This window comes from Pseudophryne corroboree, chromosome 2 (assembly GCF_028390025.1).
Source record: "Pseudophryne corroboree isolate aPseCor3 chromosome 2, aPseCor3.hap2, whole genome shotgun sequence".
NCBI classification, from domain to species: domain Eukaryota; kingdom Metazoa; phylum Chordata; class Amphibia; order Anura; family Myobatrachidae; genus Pseudophryne; species Pseudophryne corroboree.
In genome coordinates this window covers 632,822,700-632,847,281 of record NC_086445.1, presented here as the reverse complement: position 1 = coordinate 632,847,281, position 24,582 = coordinate 632,822,700, and the positions used below count along the sequence as shown (strand labels likewise).

At 46.5% G+C, this 24,582-nt stretch overlaps 1 protein-coding gene across 2 annotated transcripts in view; it reads left to right on the top strand.

Annotated features, from left to right (window-relative positions):
* DEF6 (DEF6 guanine nucleotide exchange factor) overlaps positions 1-24,582 on the top strand; it is a 299,363-nt gene that overhangs the window by 134,690 nt on the left and 140,091 nt on the right. For both annotated transcript variants that reach the window (XM_063954909.1, XM_063954910.1), the window contains exon 4: positions 11,291-11,509. In XM_063954909.1, the coding sequence (XP_063810979.1) occupies positions 11,291-11,509 (219 nt within the window). The remainder of the gene's footprint in view (positions 1-11,290; positions 11,510-24,582) is intronic.

The window sequence follows — 24,582 nt, the reverse complement described above, 5'->3', positions numbered from 1 at the left end:
GATCGCATCTGCAGATGCATCAGCGGATAACCCTGTCGCCAAGGACAAGGGTGTCTCTCCTGTGGTGGCTGCAGAGTGCTCATCTACTAGAGGGCCGCAGATTTGGCATTCAGGATTGGATCCTGGTAACCACGGATGCCAGCCTGAGAGGCTGGGGAGCAGTCACACAGGGAAGGAATTTCCAGGGCTTGTGGTCAAGCATGGAAACATCTCTTCATATAAACATTCTGGAACTAAGGGCCATTTACAATGCCCTAAGTCAAGCAAAACCTCTGCTTCAGGGTCAGGCGGTGTTGATCCAATCGGACAACATCACGTCAGTCGCCCACGTAAACAGACAGGGCGGCACGAGAAGCAGGAGGGCAATGGCAGAAGCTGCAAGGATTCTTCGCTGGGCGGAAAATCATGTGATAGCACTGTCAGCAGTGTTCATTCCGGGAGTGGACAACTGGGAAGCAGACTTCCTCAGCAGACACGACCTTCACCCGGGAGAGTGGGGACTTCACCCAGAAGTCTTCCACCTGATTGTAAACCGTTGGGAAAAACCAAAGGTGGACATGATGGCGTCACGTCTAAACAAAAAACTGGACCGATATTGCGCCAGGTCAAGGGACCCTCAGGCAATAGCAGTGGACGCTCTGGTAACGCCGTGGGTGTACCAGTCAGTGTATGTGTTCCCTCCTCTGCCTCTCATACCAAAAGTACTGAGAATCATAAGAAGGAGAGGAGTAAGAACTATACTCGTGGTTCCGGATTGGCCAAGAAGGACTTGGTACCCGGAACTTCAAGAGATGCTCACGGACGAACCGTGGCCTCTACCTCTAAGAAAGGACCTGCTACTGCAGGGGCCTTGTCTGTTCCAAGACTTACCGCGGCTGCGTTTGACGGCATGGCGGTTGAACGCCGGATCCTGAGGGAAAAAGGCATTCCAGAAGAAGTCATTCCTACTCTGGTCAAAGCCAGGAAGGACGTAACCGCAAAACATTATCACCGCATTTGGCGTAAATATGTTGCGTGGTGTGAGGCCAAGAGGGCCCCTACAGAGGAATTTCAACTGGGTCGTTTCCTTCATTTCCTGCAAACAGGACTGTCTATGGGCCTAAAATTAGGGTCCATTAAGGTTCAAATTTCGGCCCTGTCGATTTTCTTCCAGAAAGAACTGGCTTCAGTACCTGAAGTTCAGACATTTGTAAAAGGGGTGCTGCACATACAGCCTCCTTTTGTGCCTCCAGTGGCACCTTGGGATCTCAATGTGGTGTTGAGTTTTCTACAGTCACATTGGTTTGAACCACTTTCCACTGTGGACTTAAAATATCTCACATGGAAGGTGTCGATGCTGTTAGCCTTGGCTTCAGCCAGGCGTGTGTCAGAATTGGCGGCTTTATCATATAAAAGCCCTTACTTAATTTTTTATTCTGACAGGGCGGAATTGAGGACTCGTCCTCAATTTCTACCTAAGGTGGTTTCTGCATTTCACATGAACCAACCTATTGTGGTACCTGCGGCTACCAGGGACTTAGAGGACTCTAAGTTGCTTGACGTTGTCAGGGCCTTGAAAATATATGTTTCCAGGACGGCTGGAGTCAGAAAATCTGACTCGCTGTTTATCCTGTATGCACCCAACAAGCTGGGTGCTCCTGCTTCTAAGCAGACGATTGCTCGTTGGATTTGTAGTACAATTCAGCTTGCTCATTCTGTGGCAGGATTGCCACAGCCAAAATCAGTAAAAGCCCATTCCACAAGGAAAGTGGGCTCATCTTGGGCGGCTGCCCGAGGGGTCTCGGCTTTACAACTTTGCCGAGCAGCTACTTGGTCAGGGGCAAACACGTTTGCTAAATTCTACAAATTTGATACCCTGGCTGAGGAGGACCTGGAGTTCTCTCATTCGGTGCTGCAGAGTCATCCGCACTCTCCCGCCCGTTTGGGAGCTTTGGTATAATCCCCATGGTCCTTACGGAGTCCCAGCATCCACTAGGACGTCAGAGAAAATAAGATTTTACTTACCGATAAATCTATTTCTCGTAGTCCGTAGTGGATGCTGGGCGCCCATCCCTAGTGCGGATTGTCTGCAATACTTGTATATAGTTATTGTTACAAAAAATCGGGTTATTATTGTTGTGAGCCATCTTTTCAGAGGCTCCTTTGCGTTTATCATACTGTTAACTGGGTTCAGACCACAAGTTGTACGGTGTGATTGGTGTGGCTGGTATGAGTCTTACCCGGGATTCAATATCCTTCCTTATTATGTACGCTCGTCCGGGCACAGTATCCTAACTGAGGCTTGGAGGAGGGTCATAGGGTGAGGAGCCAGTGCACACCACCTGATCCTTAAGCTTTTATTTTGTGCCCTGTCTCCTGCGGAGCCGCTATTCCCCATGGTCCTTACGGAGTCCCAGCATCCACTACGGACTACGAGAAATAGATTTATCGGTAAGTAAAATCTTATTTTTTATTGGCATTATTGATAAGTGACCTTTTGCAGATCAGTGTAAAACATCTTTTTTTATTTTTCCCTTTTCCCCTTCGTTCTTCCCTGATTTCCTCTCCTTCCTTCTCTTACTTAATTTTTTTTTTTACTTTAAAAAATAAAATAAAATATATATATATATATTTTTACATCTTCGGCTTCTATTTTGATAACCTTTGTGACGACTCTATTAGATATACAGTAATATCTGGGGATATTCTGTTAAATTGTTTTCTTCACATGCCCTTTGATTTGTTTTGATTGTATATTTTGTTGGAAATATCATAATAAAAAAAATATATAAAAGAAAGGGCATGGATGTTTACTTAGACAGTGACTACTGTTACACAGTCCCATCAGGAGCGCTTTGAAAGAGAAGGGGGCCTGTGTGCAGTCTCCGGTTGGGCCCCCTCCTCCTCGGCGGTGCAGTCTCCGGGAGCATAGCGCCTGAGTCACGTTCACGGGACAATCTCTATTGCGCATGCGCGAATGACCGGAAAATAGCTGTGGCGCCCATTTTTTGAGTGATATTTGCCATTCGACGGAGAGGTGAGTATAATTAAATGGGTGCAGGGTGTGCAGATGTGGGCCCCAATGTATCCAGGTGCCCGTGTACATCACACACCTTGCACACATTATAGTGTATCCCATAAAGTGAGCATAAATGTGATTGTGAGAAATGCACGGTTTGTTTCTAGCCAACTGCCTTCTCTGTCCCCTCCTGAACTAAAGTCATTATGAGCCTGATTCTGAGTCACATGCAGGTCAGTATGTGGTTGCATTCTGAACTCAATTAAATTGCAAAGGAGTTGCTAATGCAACTATCTATCTGAATTTAGTGTCCCCACATAATATTCACGACTTACAATAGTAACTGTGTACATGCCCACAACACACACCGACACACCCACAAAATGGTTGCCTTACATGCATTTGCATTGGTATCACACAGTTTCCACCATAAACCAAGCATTTAGTAGTCACTGAGAAATGGCTGAGGTCTGTGTGAATCTGAATCATCTACTATTGCAAAGGTGCTTATACCGACAAGGACACATGCAGAGTAAGCAAAAATTTGCTTTATGCAGCCACATACTATGTGAGTTTTAGGGGTATATTCAATTAAAGTCTGATCCATTCCGACATGTATTTGTCTGAATGGATCCGACAACCCCTATTCAATCCCATCTTAATTCAACTTTTTCAAATCGAATTGAGATGGGACGCAGAGGAGGAGAAGGGGGGCGAGCCGCGGGGAGACCAGTGGGAGGACAGCCGTCGGCCATACAGGGAAGATCACCGCTACAGTAGCGCTGCAGCAGGATGTCACTCAGCCGCCCGACCTCATGGCAGCTTCCACCCGGCTCCAGACTGACTGAGATGGTCGAAAAGGGGGCCAAAACCTGTCTGTTTTGGCCCCATTTTCGACACAAGCATGTGTATCGGCAGCTATTCCGCCGATCCACGTTGTCAGGAATCCGCAGTCTCCATTGCATCACTTCCAGTGAACAGGGCTCTTCTGGCTTCAGTCCTCTGTTTTCAGAGTATTCCCTGTGAATTAAACCTGTGAAACTACAGGTTCCAGCAGTTCCAGTCTTCAGTCTCCTGCAGCCCACAGCTCACTGTGCTCCACCTAACCAGTTTTATCTTTTGGTAACCACTGGTTTCAGCCAGCAGCCTGGAATACACAGTGTTTCTAGTTAAACAGCATTTACTCCCGGTGCACTACTGATCCCAGCCAGCCACCAGCAGTGCATGGCATTAACTGTCTACAGTGTTATTCTCCCGGTTAATCACCAGCTCCAGTTAACTCACAGCTGATCTGGACACCCAATCCAGCAGGGTGTGTTCTTACAGAGATCATCCAATCATCACAGACCAAGGTGTTTAAACTCCAGTTCCTGGCTCAGTCTCATTGCCTTGGACAATACGTCACATTCTGTGAACAGGCGGTTCCTGTTTTGCAATCCTCTGTCTACAGAGATATCCTTGTGTATTGGACCTGTGGAACTACAGGTCCCAGCTGTTCCCGTTCCAGTTTCCAGCTGTTCCAGTTTCCAGCTGTTCCAGTTCCGTTCCAGTTTCCAGCTGTTCCAGTTCCGTTCCAGTTTCCAGCTGTTCTGTTCCAGTTTCCAGCTGTTCCAGTGTTCCTGTGGAACTACAAGTTCCAGCAACCCCTCCAGCTCTCCTGCGACATTCAGTGTGCAAGTTCCTGTGTTCCAGTCTCCAGTTCCCCTGTGTTCCTGGTTATCCTCCTGTTCCTCCGTGTTCCTGGTTACCCTCCTGTTCCTCCGTGTTCCTGGTTACCTGCTTGTTCCTCCGTGTTCCTGGTTATCCTACTACAGCTCCGTGGAACTACAAGCATCAGCAACTCCTGCATTCGTTTACAGGCTTCACACCAATCTCCAACACAGTGTGCTTCAGCCTCAGCAGTAGAGACTCCTTCTCCAGGTGCATTCCATCACCTCACCTGTGAATCAGCTTGCAAGCTGCCTGTGCTTTCCCAATAGCACTGTGAACCCTGCATCAAGTCTTCTGCATCTGCTACCAGGTTTGCTACCAATATAATCACCTCTGCTGGCTCCACGTTTTAATCATCTCTGGTTCCCATACCAGCATATTGATCAACCATACTATCATACTGCTATTGCCATAGACTCTCACTGTTATTGCCATAGACTCTCATTGTTTTGCCATAGACTCTCAGCTTCCACGCTGCACCATACCCATTGCATTTATTATTGTTTATTTTTCCAAGTATTCCTGCTGCCATATTGTTTTATTTTTCATTCAATAAAACAACATTTGCGCACATGCGCAGAAATCCAATCCATTCTCTTCACTTCTTCCATCCTACCTCCACTGACCCACTAGCGCCCCCTCCGGGGACACAAACCAAACCGAACCTGACACACGTGCTTTTCGACAAGTCGAATTCATCGACTTGTCGAAAAATGTAGGGATATATTGAATAGGTCGAATCAGGATTCGACCTTAAAAAGTCGAAAACTACCGTCTTTTCGACAGACGGCAGTTTTCGACTTCAATTGAATATACCCCTTAGTCACTAGGAAATAGTCGCAAGTCATCAGCCTCTTGGTGACTGAAGTTGTAGATTTAGCCAGAATCCATCATATGTTCAATGTTTTATTCTCACCCTAAATAAAATTGTTATAGCATTTACTGAATTGAGAGTTTGATTTGAGCATATACAGTAGCTAGTAATGTCTGAAAAGAATATAGGAGGCAGTGCAAAATTTTTATTTGAACTTAATTTCTGCTGCTGGGTACACTGGGCTCCACAAGGAATTACATCGGGGTGTAGAGTAGGATCTTGATCCGAGGCACCAACAGGCTCAAAGCTTTTGACTGTTCCCAAGATGCACAGCGCCGCCTCCTCTATAACCCCGCCTCCATGCCAGGGAGCTCCGTTTGTAAGTTGGTGCCTTGCAGTATGCAGGCACTTTACAGGTGGCTGCCTTAAGCAGCATTTTTCAAATAAATTATAATAGACTGAACAGTGGATTCTGTTTAAGACTTTACCAGCAGCAGGCCTTGAAGTCTTCAGAGACTTTTCAATGTGCAGCTCCATCACCCCCAGCGGCGATGTATACTCCCGCGCCGGAGTTGCCGGGTCACTGCAGCAGAAACAGAGGCTTCTTCTTCTTAACTGTGAGTCACACACACGCTACTGTCTCCGGGATCGTGGGGCCCACGACAAAGGGGGAGGTAAGGGGCTCCTGTGCCGCACTTTACCGCGATCCAGCACGGCCGTAGGAGGCGGGCTGCGCGCACACTGGCACTGATTACTGGGCTACTTGCTCCACTAGCCACCAGGGTATTATTCCGGGCACAGGTCAGGAGGATTTAGTATAACTGCCCTGTTTTATATTTTGCCCGCACACCCGGTGGGGATGCCAGCAGGGAGAGCAGGTCGGACCTGAGGCCCCTCCCAGCCCCAGGGTGCCATTTCTACAATGTTCCCGCCCTGGAGCTGCCGCCTCCTCCTTCACTCCTGGTAAGTGGCCATTTCAGCTTGATCCTTGCTGTTCCTGGGATTGCTGGGGCAAATCCTCCACTGTGGAACCACCTTACTGCCAGTGCTGTGCTTCCTACAGGACACTTGAGTATTCTACCTGTCACTGGGACTGTGTTAGTTAAGAAAGAGTACATACCTTCAGGGTTGTGTGGTACAAACACCCTGTGATATACATCCAGTGCCTACTGCGTTTGTTATATCTATTGTTATCACATATAGCCATACTGAGTATTACTTTGTATTGCTAGTCCAGTGCAGTTTATGGTACATCATTTCTGCATGGTACATTTGTGACTATATATCTGTGTGTGTGCATGTAGCTGCTGCGTGGTTGCCTTATTGCAGGGTATTTCACTCAGCGTGCTATTCCTATATTGCTATACCTGAGGGGGCTAAGTGTTTCAGGTTTTTCTATTTTCAATGTAGGATTATATCACAAAATATACTGTTGGGGTATTTTTGCTTGTGATTTATAGTCACCATATATTCTATATCTATTGAACCTCCGGTCTGTGCCGTCTGAGTGTTCTTGCTAGGTATAGTGCTGCTACACCTTGTACCGAATCGCCCATTATTGTGCACATAGTTATGTCTGCTACACGTGGCAACGACGTTGGGGCCTTACCCCACACTGCGTGGTAGTGAGGCCGCTGATGCAACGGAGGATAATTTAGCAGCTGAGAGTTCAGGTTCAGGGGGTTCATTACCCCCCAGTGGGTCAGTAGCGCTTGGGGCATCACAGGATCCGCCTTGGGCTACATTCTCCACATTGCTCAGCACACTTGTGACTAAATTGACGCCCCCTGTGGGACCACCTGTGCCACTGCAGCAGTTTATGGTCCCTGCTGTGAACCCGCCATGGGCGGATCAGCTTTCCACTCAGCTGCAGCATTTGAACCGATCTATGACTAAATCTAAGTCTCACTCTCGCCCGCCTAAGACTAAGTCGTCTTCTAAACGGGCCATTACCTCCTCCCAATCCACGGCTTTAACCGACACGTCCTTGGAGGAGGACGGTGCATATACTGACCCCGATGACACTGACGTTTCAGATGGGGAAGGAAAGTCATCCGTGGATGTCCCGGATTTGATTGAGGCGATTCGGCTCATTCTTCAAGTGTCTGATTCTGAGCCTGAAACGGTCTCCAAGAAACCGGATAGGGTTAAACGTAAGAAAGTGGTTAAGCAGGTTTTACCCTTCTCTAAACACCTGGTTGAAATACGTCAGGAATCCTGGAAAAGTCCGGGGACAAATTGTACACCGAATAAGAGACTGTTGGCTCGCTATCCTCTCTCTATGGAGGTGTGTAAAAATTGGGAAACCCCACCGCCTGTTGATTCTCATGTGGCGCATATGGTTGTTTCCTCTGCTCTGCCAGTAACTACCGTCACCTCTCTGAAGGAACCGACGGATAGACGTGTGGAGGGCTGTTTAAAAGCGATTTATACCCTAAAGTCCCCCGTAGCGGTTTTGCCTGACAGATGTGCCTCTGGATCTGGCAAAAGAAAACACGTTTCACTCAGTGGTACATTCCCTCCTCGTCACAGGAATGGTGGTACAGGTGCCTCTGGCTCAGAGAGACAAGGGGTACTATTCCACGCTGTTTCTAATCCCGAAACCGAACGGGTCCTTGCGGCTCATTATCAATCTGAAGTACTTGAACAAGCATGTGCGGTCTCCAAGTTTCATATGGAAACTCTGCGCTCTATTGTTCTGGCCATGGAGCCTGGGGACTATTTGGTCTCCCTGGACATACAGGATGCCTACCTGCATATTCCTATTGCGGTATCTCATCAACAGTACCTGCGGTTTGCGGTGGGCAACCTTCATTACCAATTTCGGGCATTACCCTTTGGTTTGACAACGACTCCCCCCGAGTCTTCACCAAAGTAATGGCAGTCATGGCGGCTACTCTCCGCCGTCAAGGGGTCAGGATCCTATCGTACTTGGATGATTTGTTGATCCTGGCAAATTCCCCAGAACTTCTCCTGTGTCATCTCGATCTGACGGTCCAGTGCATGAAAGCCCACGGGTGGCTGATCAACTGGAAGAAATCCTCCCTGGTTCCTGCTCGGAGCATGTTACATCTGGGAGCGTTATTGGACACTCACAACCAACAGTGTCCCTGTCTCAGGAGAAAGTCCTGAAGCTTCAGGACAGGATTCGATGCTTCCTATCTTGTCCGCAAGTGTCGATACATTCGGCAATGCAAGTGCTGGGTCTCATGGTGTCGGCTTTCGACATGGTGCAGTATGCTCAGTTCCATTCTCGCCCTCTGCAGAAGTTAATTCTGACCAAGTGGGACGGCCTGTCTCACTGGATCAGATCTCACATGATCTCATTGTCTCCAGAGGTCCGCCGGTCACTGAGTTGGTGGCTGCAGGACCAACGATTGAGCAGGGGCCGTCCCTTCTGGATATCCAACTGGGTCCTTCTGATGACGATTGCCAGTCTGAGAGGTTGGGGCGCGGTGTTGGAACAACACTCTCTTCAGGGTTGGTGGACCAAGGAGGAGTCTCTGCTCCCAATCAATATTCTGGAATTGCGGCAGTGTTCAACGCGTTGACAATGGCCCAGCATCTAATTCAGAACAGACCTGTTCAAGAACAGTCGGACAACGCCACCACGGTGGCGTACATAAATCATCAAGGCGGCACTCGAAGCAGCATGGCAATAAGGGAAGTATCAAGGATTCTTCAGTGGGCAGAACGCCATCTGCCGGCCATATCTGCAGTGTTCATTCCGGGCGTTCTGAACTGGGAGGCGGACTATCTCAGTCGTCAGGACGTGCATGCCGGAGAATGGAGCCTTCATCCAGAGGTGTTTCAACTTCTCGTGGACAAGTGGGGCTTCCCAGATGTGGACCTGATGGCGTCTCGACACAATCACAAGGTTCCGGTCTTCGTAGCAAGGACAAGGGATCCTCAAGCAGCGTTCGTGGATGCTCTGTCAATTCCATGGAACTTTCGGCTGCCGTACGTGTTCCCTCCGGTGTCCCTCCTGCCCAGAGTAATACGGAAGTTCAAGCAAGAAGGAGGAAAACTACTTCTGCTAGCTCCAGCCTGGCCCAGACGGCACTGGTTCTCCGATCTACAGGGCCTCTCACTAGATTGTCCCTTTCTACTTCCACATTGACCAGATCTCCTCATTCAGGGCCCTTGTGTTTACCAGGACTTGGCCCGTTTGGCTTTGGCGGCATGGCTCTTGAGGCTTCCATCCTGAGGGACAAGGGTTTTTCTGAGGCGGTCGTTCAAACTATGTTGAAGGCCCGTAAGCCAGCTTCTGCTCAGATTTACCATAGGGTCTGGAATGTTTACTTTTACTTGGTGTGCGTCTCACAATCATGACATTTTCAAGTTTAGTACGGCCAAACTATTGGCCTATCTTACAACAGGGCCTAGACTTAGGCTTGTGTCTGGCCTCCCTCAAAGTTCACATCTCTGCCTTGTCGATTTGGTTTCAGAGAAAGATTTCCACCCTACCTGATGTCCATACATTCACTCAGGGTGTGTTAAGGATTCAGCCTCCTTATGTGCCGCCTGTGGCCCCTTGGGACTTGTCGGTGGTTTTGGAGGCCTTGCAAGTGTCTCCGTTTGAGCCTCTTGCCTCTGCTGACCTTAAGTGGCTTTCCCTTAATGTCCTTTTCTTGCTGGCTATTGCTTCAGCTAGAAGGGTCTCGGACTTGGGTGCCTTGTCCTGCAAGTCTCCCTATTTGATATTTCACCGTGACCGGGTGATTCTTAGAACGCGGGCAGGTTATTTGCCTAAGGTGGTGTCTTCTTTCCACCTTAACCAGGAGATTGCGGTTCCGGCCTTTAATTCTCCTGAGTTGTCTCCCAAAGAACGGTCTTTGGATGTGGTACGGGCTCTCCGTATCTATGTGAAGAGAACTTCCTCCGTAAGGAAATCTGATTCTCTTTTTGTATTGTTTGACTTTCACAAACGTGGCTGGCCTGCTTCCAAGCAGACTCTGGCCAGATGGATTAGAATGGTGATTGCACATGCTTATGTACAGGCTGGTTGTCCAGCTCCTGCTACCATTAATGCCCATTCTACTCGGTCGGTTGGACCTTCTTGGGCGGCCCTTGAACAATTGTGCAAGGCGGCTACATGGTCCTCGGGGAACACGTTTATTAGGTTCTATGCCTTCGATACCGCCGCTTCCCAGGATGCTTCCTTTGGACACCGGGTTCTTGTGCCCGCTACAGTGCGTCCCCTCCCGTGAGGAACTGCTTTGGGACATCCCCGATGTAATTCCTTGTGGAGCCCAGTGTACCCCGCAGCAGAAAACGAGATTTATGGTAAGAACTTACCGTTGTTAAATCTCTTTCTGCGAGGTACACTGGGCTCCACAAGGCGCCCACCCTGACGCACTTAGCTTTTTTGGGTTGGTATTGACATAGCTGCTGACACCGTCTCCTGCTGTGAGTGTGTGGTGTATTTGGCTACGATCGGTTGTCGTCTCTGGTACCTGCTACTGCATTGGTACTGGTTAACAAAACTGAGCTCCCTGGTATGAAGGCGGGGTTATAGAGGAGGCGGCGCTGTGCATCCTGGGAACAGTCCAAAGCTTTGAGCTTGTTGGTGCCTCGGTTCAAGATCCTACTCTACACCCCGATGTAATTCCTTGTGGAGCCCAGTGTACCTCGCAGAAAGAGATTTAACAACGGTAAGTTCTTACCATAAATCTCATTTTATGTGAGAAAAAAATCTAATTGTTCAATTGCCTTTTCCAGCTATCTTTGAGTGACCTTTAATTAGTGAACAGCTATTTCTTTTGTAGGTGCAATACCTACTGCAGAAGCTGCTTACAACAGCCCGATCAGAAGTAGGAGAGATGGAGCTGGGAGACATGATGTCCTCCTTAACACAGGGGCTGTCCGTATGGCAGTTCCTGGAACTTGTTGCTTCTCCAAAAATTCTAAGAGGGATTAGTATGGAAACACTTAGCATGGCGATCCAAGATCTGTATGAGGAGATGATTCAAGATGTGCTGAAACAGGTGGGATTCATAACTATTTTTCTGTTTAGTTTGGATTTTTTTTTTTATGTGGGCAACATAAAACACAGTTCTTGCAGTAATACTTTGTGTTTCACCTATGATATGCCACTGGTTTAATATTTACTTATATCCTTTTTATGAGAGTGTCTCCGCACTTATGGACCACCGTGTGTTTGTGTGTGTGTGTATATAGATATATATACACTGCTCAAAAAAATAAAGGGAACACTAAAATAACACATCCTAGATCTCAATGAATGAAATATTCTTATTAAATACTTTGTTCATTACATAATTGAATGTGCTGCCAACAAAATCACACAAAAATTATCAATGGAAATCAAATTTATTAACCCATGGAGGTCTGGATTTGGAGTCACACTCAAAATTAAAGTGGAAAAACACACTACAGTCTGATCCAACTTTGATGTAATGTCCTTAAAACAAGTCAAAATGAGGCTCAGTAGTGTGTGTGGCCTCCACGTGCCTGTATGACCTCCCTACAACCCACACAAGTGGCTCAGGTAGTGCAGCTCATCCAGGATGGCACATCAATGCGAGCTGTGGCAAGAAGGTTTGCTGTGTCTGTCAGCGTAGTGTCCAGAGCATGGAGGCGTTACCAGGAGACAGGCCAGTACATTAGGAGACGTGGAGGAGGACGTAGGAGGGCAACAACCCAGCAGCAGGATCGCTACCTCCGCCTTTGTGCAAGGAGGAAAAGGAGGAGCACTGCCAGAGCCCTGCAAAATGACCTCCAGCAAGCCACAAATGTGCATGTGTCTACTCAAACGATCAGAAACAGACTCCATGAGGGTGGTATGAGGGCCCAACGTCCACAGGTGGGGGTTGTGCTTACAGCCCAACACCGTGCAGGACGTTTGGCATTTGCCAGAGAACACCAAGATTGGCAAATTCGCCACTGGCGCCCTGTGCTCTTCACAGATGAAAGCAGGTTCTCACTGAGCACATGTGACAGACATGACAGAGTCTGGAGACGCCAAGAAGAACATTCTGCTGCCTGCAACATCCTCCAGCATGACCGGTTTTGCAGTGGGTCAGTAATGGTGTGGGGTGGCATTTCTTTGGGGGGGGCCGCACAGCCCTCCATGTGCTCGCCAGAGGTAGCCTGACTGCCATTAGGTACCGAGATGAGATCCTCAGACCCCTTGTGAGACCATATGCTGGTGCGGTTGGCCCTTGGTTCCTCCTAATGCAAGACAATGCTAGACCTCATGTGGCTGGAGTGTGTCAGCAGTTCCTGCAAGACGAAGGCATTGATGCTATGGACTGGCCCGCCCGTTCCCCAGACCTGAATCCAATTGAGCACATCTGGGACATCATGTCTCGCTCCATCCACCAACGCCACGTTGCACCACAGACTGTCCAGGAGTTGGTGGATGCTTTAGTCCATGTCTGGGAGGAGATCCCTCAGGAGACCATCCGCCACCTCATCAGGAGCATGCCCAGGCGTTGTAGGGAGGTCATACAGGCACGTGGAGGCCACACACTACTGAGCCTCATTTTGACTTGTGTTAAGGACATTACATCAAAGTTGGATCAGCCTGTAGTGTGTTTTTCCACTTTAATTTTGAGCATGACTCCAATTCCAGACCTCCATGGGTTAATAAATTTTATTTCCATTGATAATTTTTGTGTGATTTTGTTGTAAGCACATTCAACTATGTAAAGAACAAAGTATTTAATGAGAATATTTCATTCATTCAGATCTAGGATGTGTTGTTTAAGTGTTCCCTTTATTTTTTTGAGCTGTGTGTGTGTGTATATATATATATATATATATATATATATATATATATATATATATATATATATATATATATATATATATATATATAACTTTATTGGCCGCATTCAGTAGAAATTATCAGAAAATAACAAGCAGACTAGTCTTCATTCAAGGCACTAACCTTGGCCAGCTGGTCTGCAAACAAAGACCCAAATGTTTTAAGCCTTAAAAAGTGATAAAGTACTAACAAATCCGCTCCTAACTGTAATTTTTCAAACACATCCTGTAACATTGCAGTTAGGAAGCGGATTGGCTGGTGCTTTAGCACTCTCCACTTTAAGGCTTAACACATTTGGCCCAAAGTTTCTAAAAGTCTTTCCAGTCCTACCTCTCACAGGTATATCACAGGATTCAGCCTGGCTTGTCTGCCACAGCTACTCACATATACAGTCTCATAGTCTGTCCTGCTTCCCTGCAGGTAACTTACAGGCTTCGGGTAAGGCACCTCCTGGCCTACTCACACACTCAGGCTCGCTGGCCTAGCTTATTCCCAGTAACATGTAGCTCAGTACCAGATATTGTCTGGACTGGCCTTCTGACCCTCAATGGCTTCCTTGTGCAATGAGCTAATTGGCTTTCACAATCCCACTTGGACTGTGCGTCTCCTCCAGCCCCACCTGGACTCTATCTTAACAGTTTGTATTTATTGCTGCTTTTGCCACAGCGCAAAAAGAAACCTAAAAGAGAGAGACTCTTTTTGGGGGCACGCTATGTGAGAAATGTGTGTTTTAAAATTGAACTTTTAATAAATAATGCAAATAAAATATTAATGAGCAAGGCTATGTGATTACTGACTTTATTTCTAAAACAATCTACTGCAAACCTTGTTTGCAGTCTTCAGTATAACCCATACTAGTATGCATCAGGCGGACAGAAGTATCAGTGGTCAACAGTATATCATTAGTTGTGTACTTATTCCTTCATTATTTAAATTGTTAAGGTGAAAATATTTAATCTAAAGCACCGTTTTGTATGAATACCGTTCACAAGCACATATGTGTACAAAGATCCTATATTGTATATTTTTTGCACAAGATGAATTTAAATCATACTTGCCTACCTGACCCTCTCCACGAGGGAGAAAATGCTCTGTCCCTGGACTTTCCTGGTAATGTATGATTGCCATCACCTGTGGTGAAACACCTTTATCAATCATACATTACCAGGAAAGTCCAGAAACAGAGCATTTTCTCCCTCATGGAGAGGGTCAGGTAGGCAAGTATGCTTTAAATATGGGGTCTCACAAATTAAAGAGAGTCATTCTCTGTTAGTTATAGGAATGCAAACTTCAGATTTTTCCCACAAAACATGGTACCACAAAGCAATTGACAAATGAAAAAAGGACATTAAGAAAACAGGTATGTTTTATATGACTGACATCTATATGCAGGCCTTGCGCTGATATCCTCTTTCACAGAAAAAATATTTTTATATATTCTCAGTTCTAATGATGTGTTTATAGTCCCATCACTGGGTTTATTGTCCCAGTGATGTCAGATCCACATCATTAATCTTGCATTTGTGCAGAAAGACCACTTGTCATTGTGAGGCTGTGGAAAGTGGTGATGTCACAAATTTTGCATCTCAAAATGAAAGAGAGAACCCTTTCTACCCAAATGAGAAATGAGCAAATGAAGTCAGAAAAACATTAATCATATTTCATATGACAAACATCTGTATGCAAAACATACACTGACATTCACTTTCACAGAAAAAAAGTGTTTAAAAAAATGATGTACTTTTTATACCAACAATATTGTCAAATTATCATTATTAAACATATATTGTGCAAAAGGGAACATTTGTCACAATTTCAGAGGACTGTGAACAGTGTTGGAATGATGGACACACATAAATAATAAATATTTGTGGTCTAATGTCAGCTAACAGATGGTTGTTTTGAAGAGATAATGGAGAAGTACTGTAGTTGTGTAAGAAATAGGGACACTACAACATCTTGCCACTTCTACTGTCTGCCGTTATCCACTGAATTGGATGGTAGATGAGAGGGTTGGGTGACAGTGATCCCATGAAAAGAGGAGTTATATTGGTCACTGGTAGGTCCTATGAGGGAGTTAGACTGTCCCTGGTGCTATCTGGTATTGCAGGGACAGAATGCACCCAGGAAACTCCTGCATCCCACCTTGAAAAGACAGGATATTATTTATTATTATTTTATTTATATAGCACACACACATTCCGCAGCGCTTTACAGAGAGACTATTTGGCCATTCACATCAGTCCCTGCCCCAGTGGAGCTTACAATCTATATTCCATACCACATGTACATACACACACATTTATGCTAGGGTTAATTTTGTGTTGGGATCCAATTAACTTACCAGTATATTTTTGGACTGTGGGAGGAAACCGGAGTACCCGGAGGAAACTCATGCATGTACGGGGAGAATATACAAACTCCACACAGTTAGACCCATGGTGGGAATCGAACCCATGACCTCAGTGCTGTGATGCAGTATTGCCATCCATTACACCATTCGTACTGCCCATAGGGTTAAAGTTTGTGCTGATTAACAACTATAACTTATGTAGACTTTTTTTATTTTTTATTATTATATTATACACCACCTATTTATATTAGAATATATAAAAATATATTTTCTGTGAAAAAGGATATCAGCGCATGATTGGCATATAGATGTCTGTCATAAACTATACCTGTTTTCTGAATGTCTTTTTTTCATTTGTCATTTGCTTTGTGGTACCCTGTTTTTTGGGAAAAATCTGAATTTTGCATTCCTATAACTAATAGAGAATTACTCTCTATAATTTGTGAGACGCCATTGTGGACAGGATCCATCTTGAGTAAAGAATATACAATATAGGGTCTTTGTACACATACAGTATATGCTTGTGAATGGTATTCATGCAAAACGGTGCTTTGGATTACATATTTCACATTGACTATTTAAACAATGATGGAAGGAGTACATACCTAATGATCTATTGTTGGATACTGATACTCCTGTCCATCTGGTGTAAAATAGTAGAGATTATACTGAAGATTGCTACCAAGGTATGCAGTAATGCGATTGTTTTTTATAAATATTGAGTCAGTATTTACATAGACTTGTTTGTAAATATTTTATTTGCATTATTTATTAACAGTCAAATTGAAAAGAAACACTTCTCACATAGCGTGCCCCCAAAAATAGTGAAACTCTTTGCTTCTTTCTCTGACGTCCTAGTGGATGCTGGGGACTCTGTAAGGACCATGGGGAATAGACGGCTCCGCAGGAGACTGGGCACATCTAAAGAAAGCTTTAGGACTATCTGGTGTGCACTGGCTCCTCCCCCTATGACCCTCCTCCAAGCCTCAGTTAGATTTCTGTGCCCGGCTGAGCTGGATGCACACTAGGGGCTCTCCTGAGCTCCTAGGAAGAAAGTATATGTTAGGTTTTTTATTTTCAGTGAGACCTGCTGGCAACAGGCTCACTGCACCGAGGGACTAAGGGGAGAAGAAGCGAACCTACCTAAGTGGTGGTAGCTTGGGCTTCTTAGGCTACTGGACACCATTAGCTCCAGAGGGATCGAACACAGGACCCGACCTCGTCGTCCGTTCCCGGAGCCGCGCCGCCGTCCCCCTTACAGAGCCAGAAGCAAGAAGGTGGTCCGGAAAATCGTCGGCTGAAGACTTCGGTCTTCTCCAAGGTAGCGCACAGCACTGCAGCTGTGCGCCATTGCTCCTCATGCACACCACACACTGCGGTCACTGATGGGTGCAGGACGCTGGGGGGGGGGCGCCCTGAGCAGCAATATTAACACCTTGGCTGGCGAACTGACACCATATATAGCCCCAGGGGCTATATAGGTGTTTATTAACCCCTGCCAGAACTTTTACAATAGCGGGAGAAAGCCCGCCGAAAAAGGGGCGGAGCCATCTCCCTCAGCACACTGGCGCCATTTTCCCTCACAGCTCTGCTGGAGGGATCGCTCCCTGACTCTCCCCTGCAGTCCTGCACTACAGAAAAGGGTTAAAAAGAGAGGGGGGGCACAAATTAGGCGCAGTATATATATATTATGCAGCTATAAGGGAAAACACTCTCTATAGGTGATATCCCTGTGATATATAGCGCTCTGGTGTGTGCTGGCATACTCTCCCTCTGTCTCCCCAAAGGGCTTTGTGGGGTCCTGTCCTCTGTCAGAGCATTCCCTGTGTGTGTGCTGTGTGTCGGTACTGCTGTGTCGACATGTATGATGAGGATAATGATGTGTAGGCGGAGCAAATGCCTGTGAATGGGATGTCACCCCCTGCGGGGTCGACACCGGTGTGGATGGACTTATGGAAGGAATTACGTGACAGTGTCAACTCCTTACATAAAAGGTTTGACGACATAGGACAGCCGGCTGCTCAGCTTCTGCCTGTCCAAGCGTCTCATGTCATCAGGGGCTCTAAAACGCCCGCTACCTCAGATGGCAGACACACATGTTGACACGGATACAGACTCCAGTGTCGACGACGATGAGACTAGTGTACCTTCCAATAGGGCCACCCGTTACATGATCGAGGCAATTAAAAATGTATTACACATTTCTGATAATACCCCAGATACCACAAAAAAAGGGTATTATGTTTGGTGACAGAAAACTACCAGTAGTTTTCCTGCATCTGAGGAATTGATATGAGGTGTGTGAGGAAGCGTGGACTTCCCCCGATAAGAAATTGATAATTTCTAAGCAGCGTACCCTTTTCCGCCAGAGGATAGGTCACGTTGGGAAATAACCCCTAGGGTAGATAAAGCGGTTACACGCTTATTAAAAAAGGTGGCACTACCGTCACGGATACGGCCGCCCTGAAGGACCTGCTGATAGAAAGCAGAAAACTACCCTTAAAGCTATACACACACACACGGGCATTATATTGAGACCTGCTATTGCCTCGGCATGGATGTGCAGTGCGGCAGCTGCGTGGTCAGATTCCCTGTCGGATAATATTTATACTATAGATAGGGACAATATTTTGCTGAAAATAGAGCATATAAAAGACGCTGTTTTATACATGCGTGATGCACAGAGGGATATTTGCCGACTGGCATCACTAATAAGCGCTATGTAAAACCATTGCCGCCAGACGGGGGTTATGGACTCGGCAATGGTCGGGCGATGCTGATTCAAAACGGCACATGGAAGTTTGCCCTAGAAGGGGGTGGAACTGTTTGGGGATGGTCTTTCAGACCTCGTTTCCACAGCTACGGCTGGGAAATCAAAACTTTTGCCACAAGCTACCCCACAGCAAAAGTAAGCACTGTATTATCAGGTACAGTCCCTTCGGCCCCAGAAAAGTAGAGGGCTAGAGGCTCATCTTTTCTGCCAATAGGAAAAGGTAGAGGGAAAAAAGCTGCAGCACACAGCTAGTTCCCGGGAGCAGAAGTCCTCCCCTGCGTCCGGTAAGTCCACAGCATGACGCTGGGGCTGCTCAGGCGGACCCGGGTACGGTGGGGGCCCGTCTCAGAAATTTTCAGCGCACAGTGGGCTCTCTCACAGGTGGATCCCTGGGTTCTTCAAACAGTATCTCAGAGGTACAGGCTGGAATTCGAGACGTCTCCCCCCCGCCGTTTCCTAAAATCTGCCTTACCGGCAACTCCCTCTGCCAGAGAGGCAGTGTTGGTGGCTATCCAAAAAACTGTATTCACAGCAAGTGATTATCAAGGTACCCCTCCTTCAACAGGAAAAGGGTTACCTTTCCACAATGTTTGTGGTACCGAAACCGGACGGTTCGGTGAGACCCATCTTAATTTTAAAATCCTTGAACACATATAACAAAAGATTCAAGTTCAAGATGGAATCGCTCAGGGCGATTATTGCGATCCTGGACGAGGGGGATTACAGGGTCTCTCTGGACATCAACGATACTTACCTGCATGTCCCCATTTACCCTCCTCACCAGGAGTACCTCAAGATTGTGGTACCGGACTGTCACTATCTGTTCCAGACGCTGCCGTTTGGATTATCCACGGCACCGAGGGTCTTTACCATGGGTAATGACCGAAATGATGACACTCCTTCGCAAGAAGGGAGTTTTAATTATCCCGTACTTGGACGATCTCCGGATAAAGGCGAGGTCCAAGGAACAGTTGGTAAGGGGGTAGCACTTTCTCGGGAAGTGCTGCAACAGCAGGACTGGATTCTCAATTCCAAAGTCACAGCTGGTCCCGACGACACGTCTTCTGTTCCTGGGAATGATTCTGGAAACAGACCAGAAAAAAGTGTTTCTTCCAATGGAAAAAGCCGAGGAGTTGTCATCTCTAGTCAGAAACCTCCTAAGACCGGGACAGGTGTCGGTACATCAATGCACACGAGTCCTGGGAAAAATGGTAGCTTCGTACGAAGAAATTCCATTCGGAAAGTTCCACGCAAGGATTTTCCAGTGGGACCTGTTGGACAAATGGTCCGGGTCCCATCTCCAGATACAGCAGCGGATAACCCGGTCGGCAAGAACCAGGGTGTCGCTGCGGTGGTGGCTGCAGAGGGCTCATCTAATAGAGGGCCGCAGATTCGGAATACAGGACTGGGTCCTGGTAAACACGGATGCCAGCCTTCGGGGCTGGGGTGCAGTCACACAGGGAGTAAAATTCCAAGGACTGTGGTCCAAACAGGAGATTTCACTTCACATAAATTTTCTGGAGCTAAGAGCCCTTTACAAGGCCGTAAGCCAAACAAGGCCCCTGCTTCAAAACCAGCCGTACTCATCCAATCAGACAACATCACGGCGCTCGCCCATGTAAACAGGCAGGGCGGCACAAGAAGCAGGAGGGCAATGGCAGAAGCCACAAAGATTCCCCGTTGGGCGGAAAATCATGTGGTAGCACTGGCAGCAGTGTTCATTCCGGGAGTGGACAACTGGGAAGCAGACTTCCGCAGCAGACTCCACCCGGGAGAATAGGGACTTCATCCAGAAGTCTTCCAAATGCTGGTAAACCGTTGGGAAAGACCACAGGTGGACATGATGGCGTCCCGCCTCAATAAAAAAGATATTGCGCCAGGTCAAGGGAACCTCAGGCGATCGCTGTGGACGCTCTAGTGACACCGCGGGCGTACCAGTCGGTTTATGTGTTCCCTCCTCTCCCTCTCATACCCAAGGTACTGAGGATAATAAGGAAAAGAGTAAGAACTATACTCATTGTTCCGGATTGGCCAAGAAGGGCTTGGTACCTGGAACTTCAGGAGTTGATCTCAGAGGACCCATGGCCTCTGCCACTCAGACAGGATCTGCTGCAGCAGGGGCCCTGTCTGTTCAAAGACTTACCGCGGCTGCATTGACGGCATGGCGGTTGAACACCGGATCCTGAGTGAAAAAGGCATTCCGGAGGAAGTCATTCTTATCCTGATCAAAGCCAGGAAGGATGTCAGCCTGAAGTGCAGACGTTGTAAGGGAGTGCTGCATATTCAGCCCCTTTTTTTTTGTGCCCCAGTGGCACCTTGGGATCTCAATGTGGTTTTGAAGTTCCTGGAATCACATTGGTTTGAGCCACTTAAAACCGTGGATTTGAAATATCTCACATGAAAGGTGGTCATGTGTTGGCTCTGGCTTCGGCCAGGCATGTGTCAGAATTGGCGGCTTTGTCATAAAAAAGCCCTTACCTGACTTTCCATATGGATAGGGCAGAGTTGAGGACTCGTCCTCACTTTCTCCCGAAGGTGGTATCAGGTTTTCACTTGTACCAACCTATTGTGGTGCCTGCGGCTACTAGGGACTTGGAGGATTCCAAGTTACTGGACGTAGTCAGGGCCCTGAAAAATTATATTTCCAGGACGGCTGGAGTCAGGAAAACTGACTCGCTGTTATCCTAGATGCACCCAACATGCTGGGTGCTCCTGCTTCTAAGCAGACTATAGCGCGCTGGATTTGTAGCACTATTCAGCTTGCGCATTCTGCGGTGGGACTACCGCAGCCTAAATCTGTAAAAGCCCATTCCACATGGAAGGGGGCTCATCTTGGGCGGCTGCCCGAGGGGTCTCGGCTTTACAACTTGGCCGAGCTGCTACTTGGTCAGGGGCAAACACGTTGCAAAATTCTACAAATTTGATACCCTGGCTGAGAAGGACCTTGAGTTCTCTCATTCGGTGCTGCAGAGTCATCCGCACTCTCCCGCCCGTTTGGGAGCTTTGGTATAATCCCCATGGTCCTTACGGAGTCCCCAGCATCCACTAGGACGTTAGAGAAAATAAGATTTTACTCACCGGTAAATCTATTTCTCGTAGTCCGTAGTGGATGCTGGGCGCCCATCCCTAGTGCGGATTGTCTGCAATACTTGTAAATAGTTATTGTTACACAAATCGGGTTGTTATTGCGAACCATCTATTCAGAGGTTCCATTGTTATCATACTGTTAACCGGGGGTTCCTATCACGAGTTATATGGTGTGATTGGTGTGGCTGGTATGAGTCTTACCCGGGATTCAAAATCCTTCCTTATTGTGTCAGCTCTTCCGGGCACAGTGTCCTAACTGAGGCTTGGAGGAGGGTCATAGGGGGAGGAGCCAGTGCACACCAGATAGTCCTAAAGCTTTCTTTAGATGTGCCCAGTCTCCTGCGGAGCCGTCTATTCCCCATGGTCCTTACGGAGTCCCCAGCATCCACTACGGACTACGAGAAATAGATTTACCGGTGAGTAAAATCTTATTTTTTGCTCTGTGGCAATAGAAGCAATATATACAGATATTGGTAAACATTTTGAATCTGGGGAGCACCACCAACACCACAAATTGGTTTGACACATACATGATATATCTATATACAGTGGGGGCAAAAAAGTATTTGGACAGCCACCGATTGTGCAAGTTGACCCACTTAAAAAGATGAGAGAGGTCTGTAATTTCCATCATAGATACACTTCAACTGTGAGAGACAGAATCTAAACCCCCCCCCCCCCCCCCCCCCAAAAAAAAACAAAAAAAAAAAAACAGGAAATCACATTGTATGATTTTGAAACAATTTACTGATATATTCTTGTGGAAAATAAATATTTGGACACCTACCATGCAGCAAGATTTCTGGCTCTCACAGACCTGTTACTTCTTCTTTAAGAAGCTCTTCTATCCTCCACTCGTTACCTGTATTAATGGCACCTGTTTGAATTGGTTATCTGTATAAAAGACACCTGTTGACACCCTCAAACAAAGCAACAAACCACTTATCTTATTGGTGCTAAGATCAACATACGGGATACCATTTTAGGAGATTTTAGCCATCTACTTATTGTTAGTAGACATATGCGAGGCTACTCTTGTTATTGTACAAAAGAATTATTCACCTTGGCAGTATTTACTGTTTGTTAGTTTTATATTTTCATTTAGAATACCATATCTTGTTTGTCTCACTATATTTATATGTTTCTTAATAAAGGTTACATTTTATTGTCTTATCAAGTTTTCATATAAGAGTGCCCCAGCACAGAGTCTTTCTTTTTCTATTTTTTATTCTCTCATGTAAACCCACTGACTCAGGGAGCACCACCGACTGCATATTTTACACATTGTCATATTTTCCAAAGTCAGTCTCAGACATTATACCGGGTAATAAGGTTCTGTCTGCCATTATTTACTAGTGCGGAACAACTCCCTTTTCTTTTGCATTGCACACCCTCAAACAGTCAGACTGCTACCTCTCCACCATAGCCAAGACCAGAGAGCTGTCTAAGGACACCAGGGACAAAATTGTAGTTCTGCACAAGGCTGGAATGAGCTACTCGACAATAGGCTTGGTGAGAAGAGATCAACTGTTGGCGCAATTATAAAAAAAAAATGGAACAAATACAAGATCACTTACAATCTCCCTCAGCCTGGGGCTCCATGCAAGATCTCACCACGTGGGGTATCAATGATCTTGAGAACGGTGAGGACTCAGCCCAGAACTACACGGGGGGACCTGGTCAATGACCTCGAGAGCTGGGACCACAGTCACAAAGGTTACCATTAGTAACACTACGTCGTCATGGATTGAAATCCTGTAGCGCCCGAAAGGTCCCCCTGCTTAAGCCAGCACATGTCCAGGCCCGTCTAAAGTTTGCCAGTGACCATCTGGATGATCCAGAGGAGGATTGGGAGAATGTAATGTGGTCAGATGAGAGCAACATCAAACTTTTTGCTATGAACTCCACTCGCCGTGTTTGGAGGGAGAAGAATGATGAATGGCATCCCAAGAACACCATACCCACTGTGAAGCATGGGGGTGGAAATGTCATGCTTTGGGGCTGCTTTTCTGCAAAGGGGACATGACGACTGATCCGTATTAAGGAGAGGATGAATGGGGCCATGTATCGTGAGATTTTGGGCCACAACCTCCTTCTCTCAGTAAGAGCATTAAAGATGGAACGTGGCTGCATCTTCCAGCATGACAATGACCCCAAACACATCGCCTGGGCAACTAAGAAGTGGCTCCGTAAGAAGCATTTCAAGGTCCTGGAGTGATCTAGCCAGTCTCCAGACCTCAACCCAATAGAAAATCTGTGGAGGGAGTTGAAAGTCCGTGTTGCCCAGTGACATCCCCAAAACAAGCCCCAAAACATGACAGATCTAGAGAAGATCTGCATGAAAGAGTGGGCCAAAATACCTGCTACAGTGTGTGCAAACCTGGTCAAGAACTACAGGAAACGTTTGACCTCTGCAATTGCCAACCGAGGTTATATTACAAAGTATTGAGTTAAACTTTTTGATTGTCCAAATATTTATTTTCCGCAAGAATATACAAATAAATTGTTTAAAAATCATACACTGTGATTTCCTAGTTTTTTTTCAGATTCTGTCTCTCACAGTTGAAGTGTACCTATGATGTAAATTACAGACCTCTCTCATCTTTGTGCAAGTTGACCCACTTAAAATCGGTGGCTATCCAAATACTTTTTTGCCCCACTTTATTTTTTAGATTATACATGTTGTAAACTCCTGTGTGTGATCACACCCTCATAGCTTGCTCTGTCTCACACCTGCCTTCTCTTCTGTGCGGGCGTATCCCTCCAGCTCCACACAGAACCTGATGTTCACCATCGCCACTTAGCTTCATTCTACCCCACAACACCTATTTATATACTGTGTGTGTATGTATGTATCTCTCTCTCTCTCTCTCTCTCTCTCTCTCTCTCTCTCTCTCTCTCCCTCTCTCCCTCTCTCTCTCTCTCTCTCTCTCTATATATATATATATATATATATATAGAGAGAGAGAGAGAGAGACACATCACAATGTAGGTTCTGATTGTTTGATTTCAGGGTTTGTCTCCATAGATTTCAAACAATGGTTGATAAAAAAAA